The following is a 20,328-nucleotide window of genomic DNA, read 5'->3' as shown; positions in this document are numbered from 1 at the left end:
AGGACCCATTCAGCGTGGAAACAAAAGGTAACTGACACAAGACAGCAGAAGGATGCCAAGGCGCAGGCTTTGCCTGTACACTCCGTGTAGCAGGCGCCGCGCCACGTCCTGGTGGCCTGGTGGCATTCAGTGGCGAGTCACTTGCTGAACACACTCAGAGCAGGACACGGCACGCAACGAACTCTGATTATGGCTGGACACATCAGTCTGCGAAATACATGATACGGCTAAACGCCCACCCTGGGACTTGCCAAACCAGCCGATGTGCCACATCTCGGGAACAACCCGAACGTGGCTCCACCTGGCACCTGCGGCCAGGTAGCACGCCATTCCCCAGCCTGCATCGCACTCGCACAGCGACAATACGCAGCACTGAAACCACCCGCCTGCCCGGGCACAGCCCGCTAACGGCGCCGCACAGCTGGCCCTGGTGGCCCTCGCAAAGCGCCTGGGCCAGTAATTTCCGTGGCAGGCACCGGGAACAGCACGGGTGGGAAGCAGCCGTGGGAAGACGCCTCCCAAACCAGGCACCGGCCCTTTATGACCACTGAACCCGGGCTCTGCGCCCCAAGGCGTGCACCGGGAGGCGGTGGGCACGCCGGAGCCGCCGGTGCCCGCCCCCCCGCCCCCGGCCGTACCCTGTTGGATGCGGTGAGCTGGGCGCCCGCGAGCTGCACGGCGAGCAGGAACTCATTCCCGTCGTCCAGGAAGCTGGCCAGCTCCGGGCGGGCATGGAGCCCCGCGGCCAGCGCCTCGCCGCCCGCAGCCGGCGCCAGGCCGAAGTAGTTCGCAGCCGTGGCCGAAATAAAGCGCTTCCTCTTGTCTCCCTCCCCGGCCATGCTGGCAGGCGGCGCCCCCCGCCCGCAGGAACAAGGCGGGGATGGATCCCGAGCCCCGCGGGAGCGCGCGGAGGGGTGGCGGAGGCAGAGCCGCTGGGCGGGCGGGACGGCGGCTCGCGCCGGGGTGCACGCCGAGGCCCGAGGGCTCCCGGCGTCCCCGCGTTGCCAGGCCCCGTCGCTGTGGCGACCGAAAATGGCGGCGCCGGCACGCTTGCGAGCTTGGTCCGCGTCGCGACGGGCAAACGCCGCGCCGCTGCGCCAGCGGGGCGAAAGGGGGAGGTCGACGCGCTCGGCAATCGGCAGGTAGGCCGGGCTGGGGGCGGGGCGGCGGTGGCCGGGGCGCCCCCAGGCCGCCTGAGGCGGGCCGGCGTCCCTCGCTCTCCGCACGGCCGCAGCCGGGCTCGCCTCCGGGAGTCACCGAAGCGTTTCTCCCGCCGCCAGCCGCGTTACGGTGTCACGGGCACCGCCGTGCTTCCTGTGATGTAAAGAATCAGTCACCACTATTCAAGTGAGCGGAGGTTATCTTTATTCGGCAGCGCTGGGTGCATGGGGGATCGCTCCACCAAAGTCAAGCGCACCGAGAGGATTTTTCAGTCCCCTCTTTATACAAGCTACTCATACCTATTCATTAACTTTCCAGGAAATCGTTTACATATTCATTACAATTTCAGGAACTCATTTACATATCTCACTAAACTAGTGACCATGATTTAAGTCCTTGTCTTTGCCACGTTGTATAAACAACAGGAACTTAGGACCAGATAGCCTTTGTAAAGATGACAGATCCAAGGACTTAGCAATTAGTACATCCGTCATGTTAGCAATAAGGGTCCTTGGACGTTTCCCAACTTTTAGCTAAACATAAGTACATCATCCTATAGATAAGTGGTACATCATTCATCATTCACCTGCCCGCTTCCGTTACCGCTCAGTTTCCGCTAACGAACCTGCGGGCTGGTTCATTACCACAAAGCGGCGAGGGGCGGCAGCCCCCCGGCAGGCCTGGCCCCAGGGGGCGGCGGGTGCGTGACCGGGGCTCCCTGACACCGGCCAGCAGCAGCGGGGAACCGCGGAGGAACGCGGTCCCGCCAGCGATACCCTCCCGCCTGAGGGACACCCTCCCCGCCGCCCCCGGCTTCCTGAGCCACACCGGGCTTGGAGGGCGGCAGGCGGCGGGCCAGGAGCGTGCGGTGGCGATACCAACAGCCAACGCTGCAGGGGAGTCGGGGTAGAAAAACACCGCTTCCTCCCCCAGCAGCTGCTCTTTAACTCGGCCCCCAGCCACGCCGCCGCCCGCTACCCGCACCTGCGGCTCCCGCAAGCGGCCGCCCCACCTCACGCCGGCCCCCAGCACTGCCGCCCGGCCCGGCGTTCGCGCTTCCCTGGTTTTATTTTACTGTGAACACCCACCGTAACCACCATGCGGCCTCAGTGCTCTGCTACCGCCCCACTCCCCCCCCGCCGCCCATTAAGCGCCCTCGGAGCCGCCGGTCACGCAGCGGGTCGGCCCGTGCCCCGGTGGCGCAGAGGGGCCGAGAAAGGCACGTGGGTGAGGCGAAGGCGGGGCGCGGCCGCCCGGCGGGAAGGGCACGTGCCTGGCTCCCCCCCTGCGGGGCGGGGCCATAGCGGCGGGCCCGCCCCGGCGGCGCTCTCACTTCCTGTTCGGCGGTGTCTGTGTCCGGGTCGCTCGCCGTTCCCTGAGCAGCTGTTACCGGCCGGTCCCGCGCCCCCGCCCCGGGCGCGACACCCACTTCTGGCACCGGCGTGGCGGCGGGGCCTACCCGCGCGGCGAGCGGGTGGGTGGCAGGGCCCGGCCGGGACGGGGAGGAGCAGGGCGGGACGGGGCTCCTCTCGTCTCCTCGCCACCGGTCTCGGGAAGCGGCAGCGGCGGCGGCAGGGGCCGGGGGGGCGGTGAGGCCGAGGGGGCCTCGGCTGCGGGCCCCGGCAGTGGGGCGGCGCCCACCCCGAGGCAGGACGATGCCGGTGAAGAAGAAGAGGAAGTCCTCGGGGTCGGCGGGTGCAGCGCCGGAGGACGCCGGCCCCAGGAAGCGTAAACTCGGCAGGTACCGTTTCGCGGCGCGGTGCTGCCCGGCGGGCACGGTGTGCGGGGCGGGCCGGGCAGGGCCCGCGGCGGCGGTTGCTGCCGGCTGTCAACGTCCCCGGGCGGGCGGGCGCGGCGCGGGCCGCTTGTCCGCCGGCGGGGGGGCCGGAGGCGGCCCCGCTCCGCACCGCGGGGCCCGGGGTGCCGGGGGTTCGCACCGGGGGCGGTGGGCGCGATGAGGCGGTGCGGGGCCCGGCCGGCTTTGCGCAGCGCCTGGGTCCTGCCGGCGGGCACGTCCCGGTGGCGGGGGTGCTGGTGCGGGCGCCCGCCGTGCAGGGCACACCTTGGGGAACAGGGGATCTGCGCCCGCTCCTCCCGGCTTTGGCTTTCCCTGCACCAGCGGGGCCTGTTCCAGAGTCTGTCCCCGTGTTCGTTCTAACCTCTGACCTGCCCCACGTAGCTCCCTTAATTTTAAGGTTGCCAGTGCTCAGGGTGTCTGCGTTAAATCGTCTCTTTTCTGGTTTGTTTTGGTTTGTTGGTGGGGTTTTTTTTAGTGAAACGGAGGGAATGGTCAGCACACTCCAAAACAAAATCAGGGAATCTGTAATAAATTCAGGAGTCTGAATCATCCTGTTCATTAACAGCCATAAAAAGACCACTTATACCATGATACCCAAAAATTACCATTAGAATGATAAACCATGGTGTAGAGCTTCCAGTGTGGCTTCCCTAAAGTAACTGTATGCCGCCTTCATCTATTACAGCTTGTTAAGTATGTCGCTAAACCAGTAGTTATGACAGTCGTGACTTACGAAATCAATGCTACTGGAATGGCTATTGCAAGAAACTGACATACAGTCGTCCCCATAGGTTGACCAAGCTTAAGCTTAGAAGTACCTAGGCTTTTATTTTGTTATGACCATTCATTTCGGATAACTGTTCCACAGCTTCCTTTTCTGCAGTCATTTATGATCTTTTAGATTCAGTCTAAATTTCTTCATAACCAGTTAATAATTGTTCTTGTGCTTGCATTATATTTTATATAACACTCCTCCCTTATGGTCCTGCCTCATAGTGTGTTTGGAGTGAGCACTTATGTTTTCTCATATTTCATTTTGTTAAATTAAACACGCTAAATTTTTCTAGATTGTAATACTGATTTTCATTCTCCTTGCTCATCATAGCTCATCTCAGCATTTGTTCCAGTTTCAGTTCATCTTTCTTGAACACTGCTGACCAAAATTTTATGGTCTTAATTTCTTTAAAAAACCTCAATCTTTTGAAAGCTCCTTAAAAAACAGCCCAATATACCAGACTCTATAGGGAGCTGGTAGCCGTTAGGCAAAAACTATGATGTAAATGAGAATTCATGCTAGCTAGTCACTAAGTGTTTGATACATGAGCATATTTGACACAGCATTCTTTATATAGTAATATATTGGTGATATTCTTTAATAAAACCAGTAATTACAAATGGATATATGTTAAACTAGATAAAGCTGGCAAGTAATAGCATACTGTAGGGCTCTGTTTCATTCTGGTGACTTGAATTTTTAATGGCACTTTGATGGATATTTGTATGTAGTACATCTTTAATTCTAGCTTTCAGCACATATGGCTTCATCTTGGAGAGCATTGCTTTCTTTTCCAGTGAAGCTTAAAGTGATATATGGGAGATAAAAGTTGTTCAACACCTCTCAGAATTGAAGTATTCTTTTCCTGCTTGACGTTTTCATTTTAAAATTGCAATGTAGGAGCTGCATAATTTCAAATCCTCTCATGTGATTAATTTTCACCTCATTCTTAGAAATAATCTTAGCTCGTTCGAAGAGTCTGTAACTTGTATTTGAAAGGAGTGTGCATTGAAAAGGTGCTGCAATTCCTTACTACTAAAGATGCTTTCAAATGGTTAGTGATTTTGCTGGAAGAAATCAGTTATTTTATGTGTTCTTTTAAAGAATGATAAATTATGAAAATTCACTTCCTAGGCAAATTGAGTTGTGTGCCACATAATGAAGACAATGGTGTGGGGTGGGGTGAGCTGTGTGTGCATAGATTGCATATTACTATTCTGGTATGTGTACCAAACATCTGTAGAAATTACAGATATGTAGTTACATGTTTAATGTAAACAAATTGACCAAGTTTTCTTCCCAAATTTGGCTGCTTCACTATAAATAGCCTGACTTTTAAATATGTCAAACTCTGCAGCTCCTGTTGACCTAAATGGGATCTGTGCATATTCAGCACTCCTGAAGATCATACTGCTTATTAGAGACCTAACTTTAAATGCCTATATGTATAAATATAAGTAGATAATAAGGCATTTGAATTACTGAGTAGTGATACTTTGACCATCTGTGTGTGGGTTTTTTGGTTTCATATCTGCACAAGATAACAGTACTTTTGCATTTCAGGATAAATAATAGTTGTAATAAATTGGGCTATGAGAGGGTTGTATTTCAAGGTAATTTTATGTTCCAACAGCTGCTGAAGTAGGATGACAGTTGCCCATTAACAAATTCAGCTTCACTGTTGATGTATATTGACTTCATGAAACAGTTTATATAGTTTGAACTAATAATTAACAATTTGGAATTAAATTTTAAAGTATTTCTCATTTCTCTTATTTTAATAACACTTATCCTTGTATTACTATAACCTATTGCAGATCACAAGCCTCTGGTAAAGTACTAAGTGGAGAGGAACATTTTTCAAGCAAAAGGTGCCTGGCTTGGTTTTATGAATATGCAGGTAATACACAATGGATTCATCTTTAAAACTATACAGTTTTGTTTAAAATAAACGCATATATCAAATATCATTTGCATTATGCTGAGGCAGACATAAAAAATATGTCCATAGTTGCTTCCTTATAACATGCACATGAATTAGTATAGCTTTTACTACCACTTTTTCAGTATTTGTTTTTTGATTTTTTTTTTCTTCTTTACTCTGTGCTTTGTAACTTACTATGGCATTCTTTAAAGTGAAATGAATGAGTTGGACAGTGCAGTGTTGAATCAGGATATACTTCTTATTTTGAAATGGACAAGTAGAAGCCAGGAAATTGAGAGACAGTGGAAGTTTATTTAATCTAACTAGACCTTGTTTATGATCAAATTGGAACAATAATGAAATAGTACATAATTTAAGCCTTTGGGTTTCTCTTTTACAAAGCAAAATAATAGATACTTACACAGTTTTTCGTATCTGGGAATCTGTCCTAACATTTTTGATATTCTAAATAACGATTGTTGCATTCAGAAGTGTTAAAAGTAGCCTCTTTCAAATAAATCAAAATTGCTATCCAAGTAACAGTTGCTTTCAGTGAATATGCAGTGTATCTTAGAGAATTTCTTAGACTGTTGCTGCCATTTGTTTACCAATTATGTTTAGAACCTCAGGATCTGTAAACTATTACTGATTTCTTGTCTAGTCACTGCTTTAAGTCCATCATAACTAGTTGATTAAAACTCATTAATTCCCATTTCTTGGTACAAAATAAGCTGATGATTTACCTGCCAGCAATTGCTTTGAGTATATTTATCAGAACTGGTGTTTTCCTTGCAGTCTTTCCACAGTAATGAACTATTCCTGATTCTAGTAGTCTGCTTTCTAATTTAGGTTTGAGACATACTGTTTTGGAGTATTTTCTGAGGAAAATAATAATTCTCAGTTAATTTTCTTCTGATAAATGCGCCTGCACACAAGGCCTGTAAATTTTGTTTCTGTTGTTAAGTCTGAGTGTAGGTTATACTTTGTTAGTTAACCCGTAATCAAAATATGCCATGTTTCTAGCATAAAAAAGAATTCCAGTGAAATTATACAGTGTAGGAAATTAAATGTTTCCATTAAAGAGAAAAGTACACACATATATGTGAATTGTACGTATGAAATCTGGGCGAAAAACACTGATTCAAGTTTATACTTGTCATTACCAGTGAACCCTTGTATCTGTTTCTCTTCGTAACTTAGAATGTGCTAAAAAAATTGCAAGTTTATGTACAGGCTTCCCAAAACCTGACGGCAGTGTTTTGCCTTGCTTACCTAGGTGAGCTGTTCTTTGCAACATTTTTCAAGAGGTGGGAGTTCATGGTCTTAAATGCCAGTTGCATTTTATTTTCCTGTAAAGTAGCCATTCTCAGGTTTTGGCTATGTTCTTATCTCACAGTGAGTATTCGAAGTACATAATCCAAACTCTTAAAAAGACTTCTGCTGCAGTAACAGCAGCAGATACAGATGAAGTGGAGACAGGTATCATCAGGGCAGGGGGACGGGGAAGGGACTCTCTGCCTATGTACAAATAGCAAAATTTGCAAAAAAAAAAAAAGGCTAAAATGGCATGTTGCTTTGGAAGATAAAGCCTTTACCTTTTACATGGGTTCATATTAACTAAAGCAATGTTAACATAATGATCCAAGACACATCAGAATAGTGTTATCAACAGGCCTTCTAAGAATATTTGGTTACCTAGTAGGAGTAGTTTTTGGAACAGGCTTACTAGAAGTAACTGAAACTAGAGGGATATTCAGAGAAACAAAGTGTTGTAGAGTGTGTCTGTATGTGTTCTTTAAATATGCTATTTTGCTGCTTTTTAGAGGCTTTTGTTGTGTTGAAAAGTGACAGCGTAACACTAACTTTTGTGGTCCTGATCAACTTATTTTCATTGCAGTCATAAACGTTTTTCTGCTTTCTACATGCCTAACACTCTTAGCATTTTTCTGATTTATTATTATCACTCTCATATTACTCAGCATCACAAAACTAACCTTACATTATTTGAAGACTCATCTTCATCGTTGGTGCAAACCCACAAAGTTAACAACATTGAAATAGTAATATCTGTAATAGTAGCTCAGGTGGAACTAATTTTTTCATTGTTGATAAAAACTCTTTGAAGAATGTTTTTCATAGAGTAACTTCAGCGCAGAGTAACAGTACACAAAGTTATCTTTAAAAACAATTGACTGCCACAATTACTGGAGTTGAGCTATGTAAATGGGAAACTCTGTGGAGACTTTTGAAAACTCACAGATGCAAACTGAAATAGCTTGTCTGCTGTTGTAGGGAGGCAGTGCACAACATGAAAGTTCTGGTTTAGTTTTACTTTTAGTTTGTAGTGTTACTTTGTATGTAATATACATGTCTCCTCACTGGAATTGATAGAATGGTTCTAACATAAAAGCTACTTAATAGTGTTTCTAAAGATAGCTTGTATGCAATATAGTCTAATTATTGTTGTGTCTAACCCTTGTGAAAAGAGAATGTTAGATTTTAGTCTGGTTTCTTTTTGGTTTTGAAGGTCCCGATGAAGTTGTGGGGCCCGAAGGAATGGAAAAGTTCTGTGAAGACATCGGTGTTGAGCCTGAAAATGTAGGTTTCTTGCACAATACTAACACTTTAAAAGCAGGTATTGGATAAGATTAGGTTCTGTGTAAAACAAATTCAGTAGGCAAGGAGTTGTTTATCCTCCTGATTTTAGGGACTGTTCTAGATATTTCATCAATTTTGTGTGGCTGGTGTGAGGTTTGTTTTATTATAGTAATACTTCATTTTCAGAAATAGGAATTAAGGGAAAGATTGCACATAGCTGAATTATTAAATGGTAACACATACAAAGTACAAGCGTGTACAACAATTGCAAGAATGTTTGAATGCTTGGAGTTTCTTGGACATCCAGAAATCAGTCTTTCCTTACATACTTATTGCTTTTTCTCCCTTGTTTTTTTCCCCATAGATTATTATGTTAGTTTTGGCCTGGAAACTAGAGGCTGAAAGCATGGGATTTTTTACCAAGGAAGAATGGTTAAAAGGAATGACCTCTTTACAGTAAGAGTGTTTTCACATATATAAGAGAATGTTCCAATTTTATGTTTTTACCAGTAGCTTAATCATTCTTGCCCTCCATTTCTTGTACATTGGCAATAAGAAACATAAACTCTTGCTTTTAGGTCTGGTCTCGGGCAACAACTGGAAGTAGCTACTGTTGTTCAGGTTGTGAATTTGTTGAGTTCACTCCAGTTACATAGTTTTGTCTAAAAAGTCAGGTTTTGGTGGCTTCTTTTTCTTACCAAAAACATGTTAAAATACCATTCCAGTTAGCAGACATCAATAAGTAGATCAGGAGATACCAATTAGCATATCTCAGCTCTGGTATTCTAGAAAGTTTTTACTGATTTCTAAGCTGTGTAGGTGAGGCCTACGTTGATAATAATTTAGGTTATTAGTGTTACTTATTAGGTGTGGATCAGAAGCCATCCTTAATGCTTAGATTAAATAATTTTTCAATTTATAAACTTCTCACTCCTGTTTGTAAGACTTTTTTGGTGAGATAATGCTCTGCCTAAAGGGATTGTTTGTTTCATGAAACTAATCAGCTTTTTGTGAGGCTTAGTTCACTTGTCACTTTTTGTTCTTCATGAAACTACTTCCAGTACATGGATGTTTTAAGTGTGACTTGTTATGGTGCTGCATTCAATATTAAAAATGTCAGGGAGCTACTGTTGCAGCATGGTGGGAAGGAGGGGCTGATTTGACCCTTGGAGTTGGCACAGTCGCCGTATCAGCTGTGATTTGGTTTGGGAAATTGTATTGGGCAGATACCCTCTGGTTATTCAAAACTATGACCTGACTGTCTTGTGCAAATCTTATTTGATTTGGGATCATGCTTCCAACAGATGCCTTGATTGTTTTGTGACTATCACAGGCTCTTAAATTTAGTAAGAGCTGCAATGATTAAATAGCCTGAAATTCAGGATGGCAAAGATTAAGTTCCGGGTGCATAAATTTTTAGATGCAGTGAATGGGTATAATTTGGTCACTTCTCTGAAGTACTTAATTTTTGTGTCCAAGTGGAGGCTCTCAAGAGTTAGCCAGTCTAGCAGTACACAAGCACAAAGATGTATGAAATCAGACACCTCTTCAGAGGCAATATTCTGGAGTTTGTTTCTAATAATCTTCTGTGATTAGGAGTCTTCTGGTTCTTTTAAGAATAGAGCTGGTCATGCTGTAGGCTATATGTGTTGAAAACAGAAAATATGGTACTGCTGGTATTTTTATATAAAGAGACTTGTGATTGGACCACTTGCCTAAGCCTAAACCAGTTAACCTGTATGTTCTGCTTCCCTTGGGTGTGCTCTGATAGCAGGCTGTAGGCTAAGCAGCAGGGTGAAGCAGTGACACTCGCATAAAGGAATTCAAGATTTGTTAGCTTATAAAGATGTGCTAGTTTTGGCTGGGAGTGGAGTGAACAAGCGACTGATTGGTGCTTAGTTGCTGGCTGGGGTTAAAACACAACAAAAGATAATATAAATCTGTAGACTTGTGCTGTTTGTGGGAAGGAAGAATCATATTATGGGGATTCCCTTTGGAATGGGGGAATCTAGTTTCTCTTGAAAGATTAGACAAAAGTTTTGAAGGATTTTACACTCTTAAAGCAATAGAATATTATTAAATTCTTGCACAGCATTTTTTGCATGAAGAAATGACATTAAAATGCATTAAAACCCCAGAGTGTATTCTAAGTCAGAGTTATATTACAGAATCCTTTTTTCAAAATATGAGAAATGTCACATACGGTAATTGCATGAACAGGATTGAGTGGAGTTCAGCTCCATAGTAAGACACCTAAATGTGTGGTTTACGTGCAAGAGCTGGATTTCTTTAATTGTTACTGCAATCTCCGGAGATCTAGCCAATGTAGTGGAGCCTGAGGAGGTATTCAGTTTGCCCTAAGACCTAGTGGCTGATCACCTGAATTGCTCTTACACGTTGGTTGGCTAGACCTCTGATGGGCAACACCTAAAGCTAATACTCAGTTAGATGCCAACGTTTGAGTGCCTGAATCTTGGAGTCACATTCTTTTTGTGTGGTTTTGTGATATGCTGATGAAGAGATTGTGATTTGCTCGTCAGAGAGGAGAACAATAAATATGTGATAAGGTATACACTTTAAAAATTTAGGTGAGTTAAGCATTAAGTTGTGAGACTTAAACAACTTAAGCTGTGAAAGCGAATGTTTGTAGTATATCGTGATGGAGGGGTAAATTCTGCCCTATATATTTGTGTATGTGTGTATATATGTATGCATGTATATATATATATATATGAAAGCTGGGTGCCTGAATCTAAAATAATCACTGGAAGTTCTTTTCATAGTCAGCAGAGAGAAACGGTTCTCTCTGCTGGGCCATTCATTTCAGCTATTTTAAACACCTCCTTAGGATGAAATGAATAGCCCTCAGGAAGTGACTGTTCAGCTGCATTTGCTTTAAAGCCACTAGGGGGTGGATAACTTAGCGTTGGGCATTTAACTTTATATATCTGAGTTACAGAAGAAGCATACTCATATATTTGTCAATTGTGGGCTTTACAGACCTATAAATAAACAAAAAAATCTAGTCAAAAAATCAAGGTGAAGAAAAAAGGATTACAATTAATGATTTTGTAAAACTCCATAGAAGTAATTGTTTCAACTAGGTAAGTAAATACAAACAATTTTGTTTTTAAGGAAGTGAGGCATAAGCAGCTGTATTGTCTGAGTACTTCCCTCTGGCTGGTTTTTTAACGTTAGAATCTGAGCCAAATTTTGCATTAAAGTTGAGCTTTTGAAAATGAGTGGCCGGGTAATGGGGGAAGAGTCAGATTAGATTCTGAGGGAAAGATAAGGTAATGATCTCTCTAGGTACAAAAGAAGCCACATGGGAGAGAGGGAGAGGCAGGAAAGGCCAGGTAACTTCTTGCTGTTTGCAGAATTGTTAGTAAAGCCAACTTATTTGTGCTGGATTTAATGATAGCCTAATATCAGCTGCTTTTCCAGTGAACTTTTTGCTCATTGTTATTGTCTCTCTGCTAATGTTTGTGAGGCAAACACAAAGCATAGTGTAAATATATTTTTTTATGGCCATATAGCATTCAATCTGTACTGGAATCTAAACAATTTCTGGTCTCCAGACCAGTAAATAGTTGACATAGTGAAACTATAGCATTGTCAAGTTAAGGAAAAAATGTCCCTTTGCTCTCTTAAGCTATTACTTCCTTGGACCTCTGTATTGCTCCAGTTAAAACATTGAACCTAAATCTCAAAAGATCCTATTTCAGTGTTTGAAGAGAGTGGATGGGCTAGATGGATATAATTTCCTTTTGTCCATCTAGAGGGCATCCTACTCATATGTAGATTAAAAGACCATCAAAGTACTTCATATACTACTATTAAATGCTTTTGGTTTAATGTTTGTATACATCCTACTGATCTTTGTTTTTACTAAAAGACAAGCATGTGTGACTAATTATGAAGTATGAAACACTGGAATATATGGGTAGGAGTTACTTTGTCCCTGTTAGCTATGCTTCAAATGAACTCTCTGCCTCAGTAGAAATTAAAGTAGGACTGCTTTGTGATGCTAATTTAAGTTTTGTTATAAATATGATGTAGGGGTGTGAAGAGAATGCCGAAAGATAACATTCTGTTCTGTTGATCTTGAGGTAACCTCATTTAATGCTGTCTTTCAGTAAAGGCAATTCAAGAAATCACATTTTCTTTTCTAGCCTTTGCATGGGAGTTTGATGTTAATTCAGCTGTGCTAATCAGAAGGTTGTTCTGACTGTTAGGAAGATTATTCTAAGTGTGGGTGACCTCAGTCATCTTGTGTATCCTGTAGCCACACAAGCAGCTGTATCGCTATAAAAGAGGAGTCTGACAGCTCCTTACCTCACTAGCGTGAAGAAAATCGTTGCCCCGGTGTGGAAATGCCTAAAATGGCTTTAACAGAGATGTGTCCCTGCATCAGTCTTCAGAGGGTGGTGCCTGTCTGTTTCAGTGTGATCCATTTGACAGTTTGGTTTTAAATTGTTTGACAGTAATTCTGAAGTCTTGAGGTGTAATAATTGCACATTTTCATACTCATTTTCAAGAGAATCACTTCTGCATTAAAATATGTATAGCCAGTAGTACAGTAGACAATAACAGCAATTTTACTTTGTACTTAAATTTGTGATTACTTGAACAATTTTAACAAGATGTTTTGTAAGAAATTTAAACATGGTGTAATTTGTGTTTATCCATGGTATGGTAAATAATCTCAATCAAATTATATTTAACAAAATGTGTGGTAAACCCGCTTTAAGTAGTTTCTATATAGTGTCATTAGTACACTAACAACATGAGCATTTAGTTACGTGTTAAATGGGTAGGTTTGTCCTCAAATGTAGAGGACAGTATTATTGCAGTGTGAAGGTTCGAATATAGAAAGAAGAGTTATAAATATAAAATGAGATGGCTTTGTAGCATAGCATAATCCTGTTTTAAGGATTAAACAATAGAATACATAGGCCAGTTAGATGGCTGAAGACCAAAGTAATTTTATCTTTAAATTTACCAAAGTTTGTTGTTTTTTTTTTTAACAGAACTTGTTTTCAACTTAATGCGTGGTTTATTGCAAAATATATTAGTTCTAGTCATCTCAGTATGCAAACTGATTAGCTAACACTTTTATTTATTTAGCATTGGTCTTGACTGGGACTTAGTGCTGCTTTGGGTAGATGCTGTTAGAGACAAAAAATAACAAAAGGCTCCAGCAGCTGAAATTGCTACATTTCTGCTGTGGCAGCCTGAGAGGGGCAGACGGGCAGGCTAGCAAACATGAGGAACAGAAGTATGGGCTGGGGGCAAAGAACAGTATCAAAGCACAGCATCTCAGCAACCTGCTGCAGTACTCCGGAAGGGCCCTTGCTCAGGGGTGCTGTGGCAAGTCCGTAAGGAGCGGTTAAAGATACAAACGTATTATCTGAGAGGCAGGCTGCCAGAAGGGGGACACGTTATGAAGGGAAGTATTTATGTACATCTGCATTTCTGAAAGTATTTCTCTCACATAGGATACAGGGCAAGGTGGATGTTTTTGTTTTGATTTGTTGTTTTTTTGTTGTTTTTTTTTTTTATCAAGGCAGTTGTTCTTTTGTAAGAATACTATACAATATAATATAACAACTGTTCTTTTGAGTGCATCTTTCCTGGAGGTTTACCATGTGTAAATTACATTCTCCTCTGCCATTGTTGGTGAATCTAATCCTTTTTCTATTTGGAAACAAAAGTCCTTGCTAAGTAAAATACATGGAGATCATCTTTTCTGCCAAAGGGGGTTTTTTGCCAAAGGGTTATCCTGTCAAGTGTCACACCTGTACATTCTTGTACAGCCTGTGAGTTTCAGTTGAATAGCTGCTGACTAATCCAGGTGTAACACTTATCAGAGCTTGCATGTATCAGTCATAAAACATGAGCAGACTAGTGTGTTTCGCAAAGTACCTGCTTAATCCTGCCACTCGTAAATATGCAGTTGTGAAGTGTGTGTTCAGGGTTTTGTTTTTTTCCAAAGAAATACGGCGTAAAGCCCTTATTTACAGCTGGGTTTTAGTACCTTAATGCACACTGTTTTCTCCAAACTTTCATAGTGATTGAAAGATAAAGTAGTGCTGGGTATGAATGTAAATTGCAGAGTATGGCATAAGAAGACTACTATTTGAGAAGTAAAGCAGAAACTGTATATTATGTTGCTGATAAGTTTTTTAAAAACTGGCTTACAGAAGCCAGATGTTCATCATTTCAATATGCTGCAAATGTTGAGCATGTTCAGCCTTAAGTCACTTTCATAGTATTACACCTGTACATCTGATGATTGAATTTTGGTGATTTTAATTTTTTATGTTTGCTGGCATTTTTTTCATTGTCCAAATGTTTTGTTTTGAACTTCTAACGTCATTTGGTTTTCTTTATTTTAAGGTGTGACTGTACAGAAAAATTACAGAGTAAATTTGACTTCTTGCAGTCACAATTGAATGACTTTTCATCCTTTAAGAATATCTACAGATATGCCTTTGATTTTGCAAGGGTAAGACTACTGGAATGTTAGAGAAGTTCTTATTTTAATTATTCAATGAGCTTGTACTTGAGTGTTTTTTATGCTTTCTTTATTCAACCTTAGGATAAAGACCAGCGAAGTCTTGATATTGATACTGCAAAATCCATGTTAGCTCTTCTGCTTGGAAGAACTTGGCCACTGTTTTCAGTATTTTATCAATACTTGGAGGTACAAGTTTCCTTGACTTTCTGAATGATGGCATAGTAGTTGGGCTGTTCTGTGAAAAGATTTCAGGGTTTGTGTTGTTTTGCTCAAGACTGTACATGGTGGAATCACCATCCCTGGAGGTATTTAAAAGGTGTGAAGATGTGGTGCTTAGGGACATGGTTTAGTGGTGGAGCTGGCAGTCCTGGGTTAACAGTTGGACTTGATGATCTTAAAGGTCTTTTCCAACCTAAATGGTTCTTTGATGCTAAGATTCTGTGTTGCTCCTCTTCCCTTTCTCGATGTGCTTATGAAACAGAGATGTTCTTGTATACATTACAGATCCTTTTCTCCATTCCTGTGTCCCACCCCCCTTCTCTTATCAAAGTAAATTAAAATTCAGTCTTGATTAGACTATAAAGGTAAATTTAAAATTAAATAATAGAGCCCCAGTAGTCTTTTCAGCTTCATCGGTGCTGAATTCCAAGTGTGCTTTGTGTGGATACAGTGTGTAGGTACCTAGAGCTCTGGCTGTCTGTGGAAGATTTTGGTCAGCTCAGCTATGACTTAGTAATGTGGACGTGTGTAGGCCGTGGAGCATACTAGGCTGAAGACTATTCACTGGCTTCAAATCAGTACTAACGTTGCAAAGTAGATGTCCTTATGATGATACTGTGTTGTACCCAGGAGAGAACAAGATTTTTGTAATTGTTCATTCTGGAAATATATCTGAGCTAGATACGCCACGCCTCAGGGCAAGATGAAAATTTACCACTTTTTGAAGCTCAAGAGTGATGACTTCCTGATTCCCTGGTATTCTGATTTTGCTCTGATCTTTCAAGAAACCAGTTTATGTAGTTTCAGAACTACGAAATATGTACATGTATAGTATTCTAAAAACTGGAAAAACAAGGAAATAGTAGACACTGATACCAGTTAAATTGTTTGTTAGGAACTGATTTAAGATAAAATGAGATAAATGAGATGCGGCATTACCAAATATCACTTGACATTTTAATGTTCTGAAATATTTTCCCTAGCAATCGAAGTACAGAGTTATGAACAAGGATCAGTGGTACAATGTGCTCGAGTTTAGCAGAACTGTCCATGCAGATCTTAGCAACTATGATGAAGATGGTGCATGTAAGTATTCATAACTTTTTGCTTATTCAACTATTACTTCAGTATTTTCAACTTGCATGAAAAAAGTTTCTGTAATGGAAACAATACTGTGAGGTATAAAATATTTCTTTTCCAGCAATGCATAGAAAAACTATCCTGATAACCATCCCTCTTCAAACTGCAGATATTAATTGTAGTAGTATGTCAGGGGTATGATGGTGTACTTGATCTAACTTATATTCAGTTGAGGATCTAATGAAGCTGCTTGCTACATGAAACTATGGATTTGCAAATAAAGTTATGAACAGCAAACTCTCATTTTGTACTAATATATAATAAACTCTAGTTTATAAAATAGCCTAGCTGCTGATTCAGCTGGGACTGAACTGTATGCCTGGCTGATAGTCAATCATGCCATGACTGAATTGCATTAGGCATCCCATTTTGATCTCTAATTACGTGCAATTTTGAAAACTCTAGGAGAAGGACCTAGTTGTGCCTATTTCCAATATAACCTTATTTTTATGCTTTCTCTTTAGTTCAGTGTTCCTGTCAGATGTCAGCAATGCTTTTTTAACATAGTTCAGTGTAGTGTTATTTGTGCACTTTTTGCTACACCTGGATTGAAATGATTGTGGTCGTCTCTGAGCCTTAATCAATATTTGACTGTAGGATTGGCATGGGTGTTGCCTAGACTAATAGTTTTAACTCCATATGTTAAGAGAAAGTGTTTGAAAGACCGTGGCAAATATAACTCCAAGTTTCATCCATTTGCAGGGCCTGTGCTTCTGGATGAATTTGTTGAATGGCAAAAAGTTCGTCAAGCGTCCTAGCAAGAATTCAAAAGAAAATGCAAAAGTTGTTTTGATGCCCACCTCTACACAAGCTAATGAGAAAAACAAAGGATTGCATTTTCATTCTTAAGAAAGACTTTAAGATTTTTTTTTTCCTTTTTTAAGGAAACTTTGTTACATGTGATATGGGCATTGAACCACACCTCTTCTGAGACTGAAAGCTGGAGTTCTTGTTTTGAGTCTTATGTTTATAGCCTTTATTTCAGAACAATAAAGATTCAGATTTGTGACAAAAGCCTAAAAGTGAAGAATGTCCCTTGAATGTGAGTGTGGTGTCTATTTTTAAAACCAAATCTTTAAGATTATCTTTCTCAGAAGTGCCCTTTGCTATGAATTTTTTAAGACCTTAAAATTGCTTAACTGGCACTGTTGCTTGCTGATGGTATGATTGTCTTGTGTGACAAACATTAGAAAGAATGACTGCTTTTTTTGGAGCCCTGGGTGGGAGTGTGCTAATTTTATATTAAGTATTGGTCATGGGTTGTGCCACAGTTTTCAGCTCCTTTTGGAGATAAAGGCCTTAAACTCTTTTTTTCATTTGTTTTTGGGGTTTTTTGTTTTGTTTTGTTTTTGTTCAAAACCCACCCAGTGGCATGGCATTTAATGGCAAGCCCTTTTAAAGCAGAAAGGTGTAGACCATATGGCTCTATATGCGGAACGGCTGAAAACTATTTGCCTCACTTCGGATGGTGAGCACAGATACTCTTTGGTACAGTAAGGCAGCTTCAAATTTTTACTACAATTTAGACTTTGGATTGCTTTGTATAAAAAGTGCAATTTATATTTTAAAAGGGAAAGCTGGAAAGACCTGGTTTCAAGCTTTGCTTCTTACATGTTTTAGACTGGAAGCATTCACAACATGACTCTTTTTTTTTTTTTTTTTTTTTTTTTATCTCTTTGGATCCTTTTCATAGTGTAATTAAGGAAGAGACTATTACATCACCTACCTTTGACCTGTATATAACAGACGATTAATTTTTACCCTGTTACTCTGTGTATTGAGTCCAATAACTACTGCAGTTGCCCTTTTAGGCGCTCAGTGTTCGTGGCAGTGTTTAAATAAAGTAGAAGTTTGTCACTCTACCTTCCTGCCCAGGAGGCCCAATGCCACTCTTGAGAAGGAAAGGGACTGTAATGAGTAAATGTGAGAAACCAAAACAGAATGAGAGAATGAAGCATTTGCAACTTCTACTTTATTCTATAAATATATTATGTGGACTGTGATAATGCCATGAGACTCAGTCAATGATCAAGGCCTCGTGCCAAATATTTCAACAGCTTGAAATAAGAATAGACAATTGTAAGCTAGGCATGACTTGAAGATCTTTGCCTCAGGGAAATGACTTCTGTTTTGCACATCCCTTATTCAGACTAACAAGCATGAGTTTTCCTATCCTTAAGGAAGGCTTTATTCCCAAGATTAATTTATTTTTTTTTTTTACAAGGAGAGGGTGGAAGAAAAAACTTATGAAGAGAAAGAGTAAGTGGGACAGACAAGTAGTGTGTGCCTGTGCTCTTGTCCTACTACAGAGGAACACTCTTGCAGCTTACTTTCCAGACCTGCTTGCTGTGGGCTGCAGGAAGCAATGTAGTGGTGGTCCATGGGCTTTTCTGCAAGTCACCTCGTAGTCTGGTTGAATCTTAGAAACTTGGTTCTGCCCAAGTGAAAAAAAGCATTGGGGGGAACCAAACCAAACAACGGTCGAGATACTTGGAAAATCTCTGCTTACACAGTGACTAGTGTCTGTGCACATGCAAACACATGCACTACAGCTGTTCTAAGTATTTCTACACCCTTAAGGGAAGTACTTAATTTTAGACCTCATGCAGGCTACAGCAGTCCTCTTCAATATATTACAAGGTGTCCATTTGCATTGCTGATAATTCTGATTTCACTCATAAGAGTGTCTTTCATTTGGAAATTACCCTTCCCCACAGAAGGTTAGTGCCATAATGAGATTAACTTCGAGAGACCCAGAATCTACTGGTAGAGTAAGGTCCTGAGATGTGCAGATGAACATACATCTATTAACTTACGTCAAGGGAAGTACTGCTGTGTACTAAATCTCTGCAGGGGCACTGATTCTGAAATTGCTTTCTTAAATTCACTACAATGATTCTCCTTGCTTAGTATGTTTAGTCCCCATTATAACTGGGAAATTCTCTTTCCAGAAGTTTTGAAATATTGGTTAGAAGATTAATATTTTATAGTGTGATTAAAAAAAAAAAAAGGCATCTTTTTTAGGTAACTGCGAACTGTTGTGAATTCAGTTTAAACCTAGAGGATGGTATTAGAGTATAACGGTAGGAGTGAAGCATCTACCAATCCAAGGTGATCAAGTACTTACCGTTAAGGTGTGAGACACTATGTGATGTATCATTTGTATCTCTGTTAAGGTTTTATCAGTATTCCTATAATAAATCCATGTTTCAGGGATTTATAACTTGGTTGTGCGTGTGATTGAAAACCATCAGTTGCTGTAAAACTTTGACTAGGAATGAATGTATTTAATCTACTTAAAATCAATATAGTTTTTCAAATTTGAATAAAATAGGATTTTAAGTTATGTTTTTGTGCTCAAAACTGCAATCAGATTTATTATTTAAATGTGAACTAATGGCTTGTACAGTTTCATTGTGAGCTGATCACTTTTTATTAGCTGTCTTTTATTAAATCACCTTACTGCTTACTGTGGAGAAGTGCCAAAAGCTGTTTATTTATTTTACTTTTTTAATTTTGTGCATGTCCACAAGCCAAAACTGAATTCAGCTAAATGGTTTCTTTAGTCTTTGAACTTTAATTTTGCTTTGCTCAGGTGCATTTCAGTCTATTGAATTAATAAAAAAGACACCTTCTTTTTCAGTATTCTGAGATGAAAGTTCAGAGGTCAATTATGTGCCACAGTTGTGACAAATAGTAAAATCGAAGGTAAAATGTCTTCCAAAACTAAATCATAGTGATGTCTATCTTGATGTTCTAAACTTCACTCTACTCTCACTTTCATTTCTTGATATTAATTCTTCCTAAGATAACTAACTTTTTCTAGTTCTCTTAGACTAATAGTTTTGGGTTTTAAATCCGAAAACGCCCACCTGTTCATGGAAAAAGCCATACTGGTCGATTGGAATGTAATATTTCACCTATGTAAAAATGTGATCTTGAATTAAACAGTTATGTATATTACCTATGTCTTTAACTGTATATGTAGTTTTGATCCAGTTTATCTTCACTGTTTAAACGTCTAATTCTTTACTAATGGCTGTAATCTCACATTTCTATATAGCAGAATTTGAATTTTGCCTTTGAGATTACTGGGGACAGGAGCCTGGTGCCAATCCCAGATGGTCCGCCAGGGGGCGCTGCGGTCCGCGCGGCCGTCAGTCAGGGGCTTTCGCGCTGGTACATGGATGCTG

The 20,328-nt window shown here is 41.5% G+C and overlaps 2 protein-coding genes across 7 annotated transcripts in view; one reads left to right on the top strand and one right to left on the bottom strand.

Moving 5' to 3' along the window:
• The window catches only part of DYNC2H1 (dynein cytoplasmic 2 heavy chain 1), a 176,490-nt gene extending 175,642 nt beyond the window's left edge, over positions 1-848 (bottom strand). Inside the window, exon 1 of one of the 2 annotated variants that reach the window (XM_037375820.1) lies at positions 639-848. In XM_037375820.1, the coding sequence (XP_037231717.1) occupies positions 639-839 (201 nt within the window). In that variant the 5' untranslated portion in view covers positions 840-848. The remainder of the gene's footprint in view (positions 1-638) is intronic. The other variant, XM_037375819.1, reaches the window with a different exon arrangement.
• On the top strand, positions 808-20,097 carry DCUN1D5 (defective in cullin neddylation 1 domain containing 5). Of its 5 annotated transcripts, none has more exons than XM_037375821.1 (8): positions 1,121-1,142; positions 5,552-5,634; positions 8,186-8,256; positions 8,621-8,712; positions 14,656-14,764; positions 14,858-14,962; positions 15,979-16,081; positions 16,838-20,097. In XM_037375821.1, exons 3-8 carry the CDS (start codon positions 8,215-8,217, stop codon positions 16,891-16,893), a joined length of 507 nt encoding a protein of 168 aa, XP_037231718.1. In that variant the 5' UTR covers positions 1,121-1,142; positions 5,552-5,634; positions 8,186-8,214; the 3' UTR covers positions 16,894-20,097. The 5 variants fall into 5 exon arrangements, with proteins under 5 accessions (XP_037231722.1, XP_037231721.1, XP_037231718.1 ...); XM_037375822.1 differs by lacking the exon at positions 1,121-1,142 and adding an exon at positions 2,494-2,902; XM_037375826.1 differs by lacking the exon at positions 1,121-1,142 and adding an exon at positions 2,495-2,635.
• The last annotated feature ends 231 nt before the right edge of the window (positions 20,098-20,328 follow it).

Source organism: Falco rusticolus, chromosome 2 (assembly GCF_015220075.1).
Source record: "Falco rusticolus isolate bFalRus1 chromosome 2, bFalRus1.pri, whole genome shotgun sequence".
Taxonomy (NCBI): domain Eukaryota; kingdom Metazoa; phylum Chordata; class Aves; order Falconiformes; family Falconidae; genus Falco; species Falco rusticolus.
Note: the sequence above shows the minus strand (reverse complement) of the source record. Positions and strands in the feature narration are given on the sequence as shown.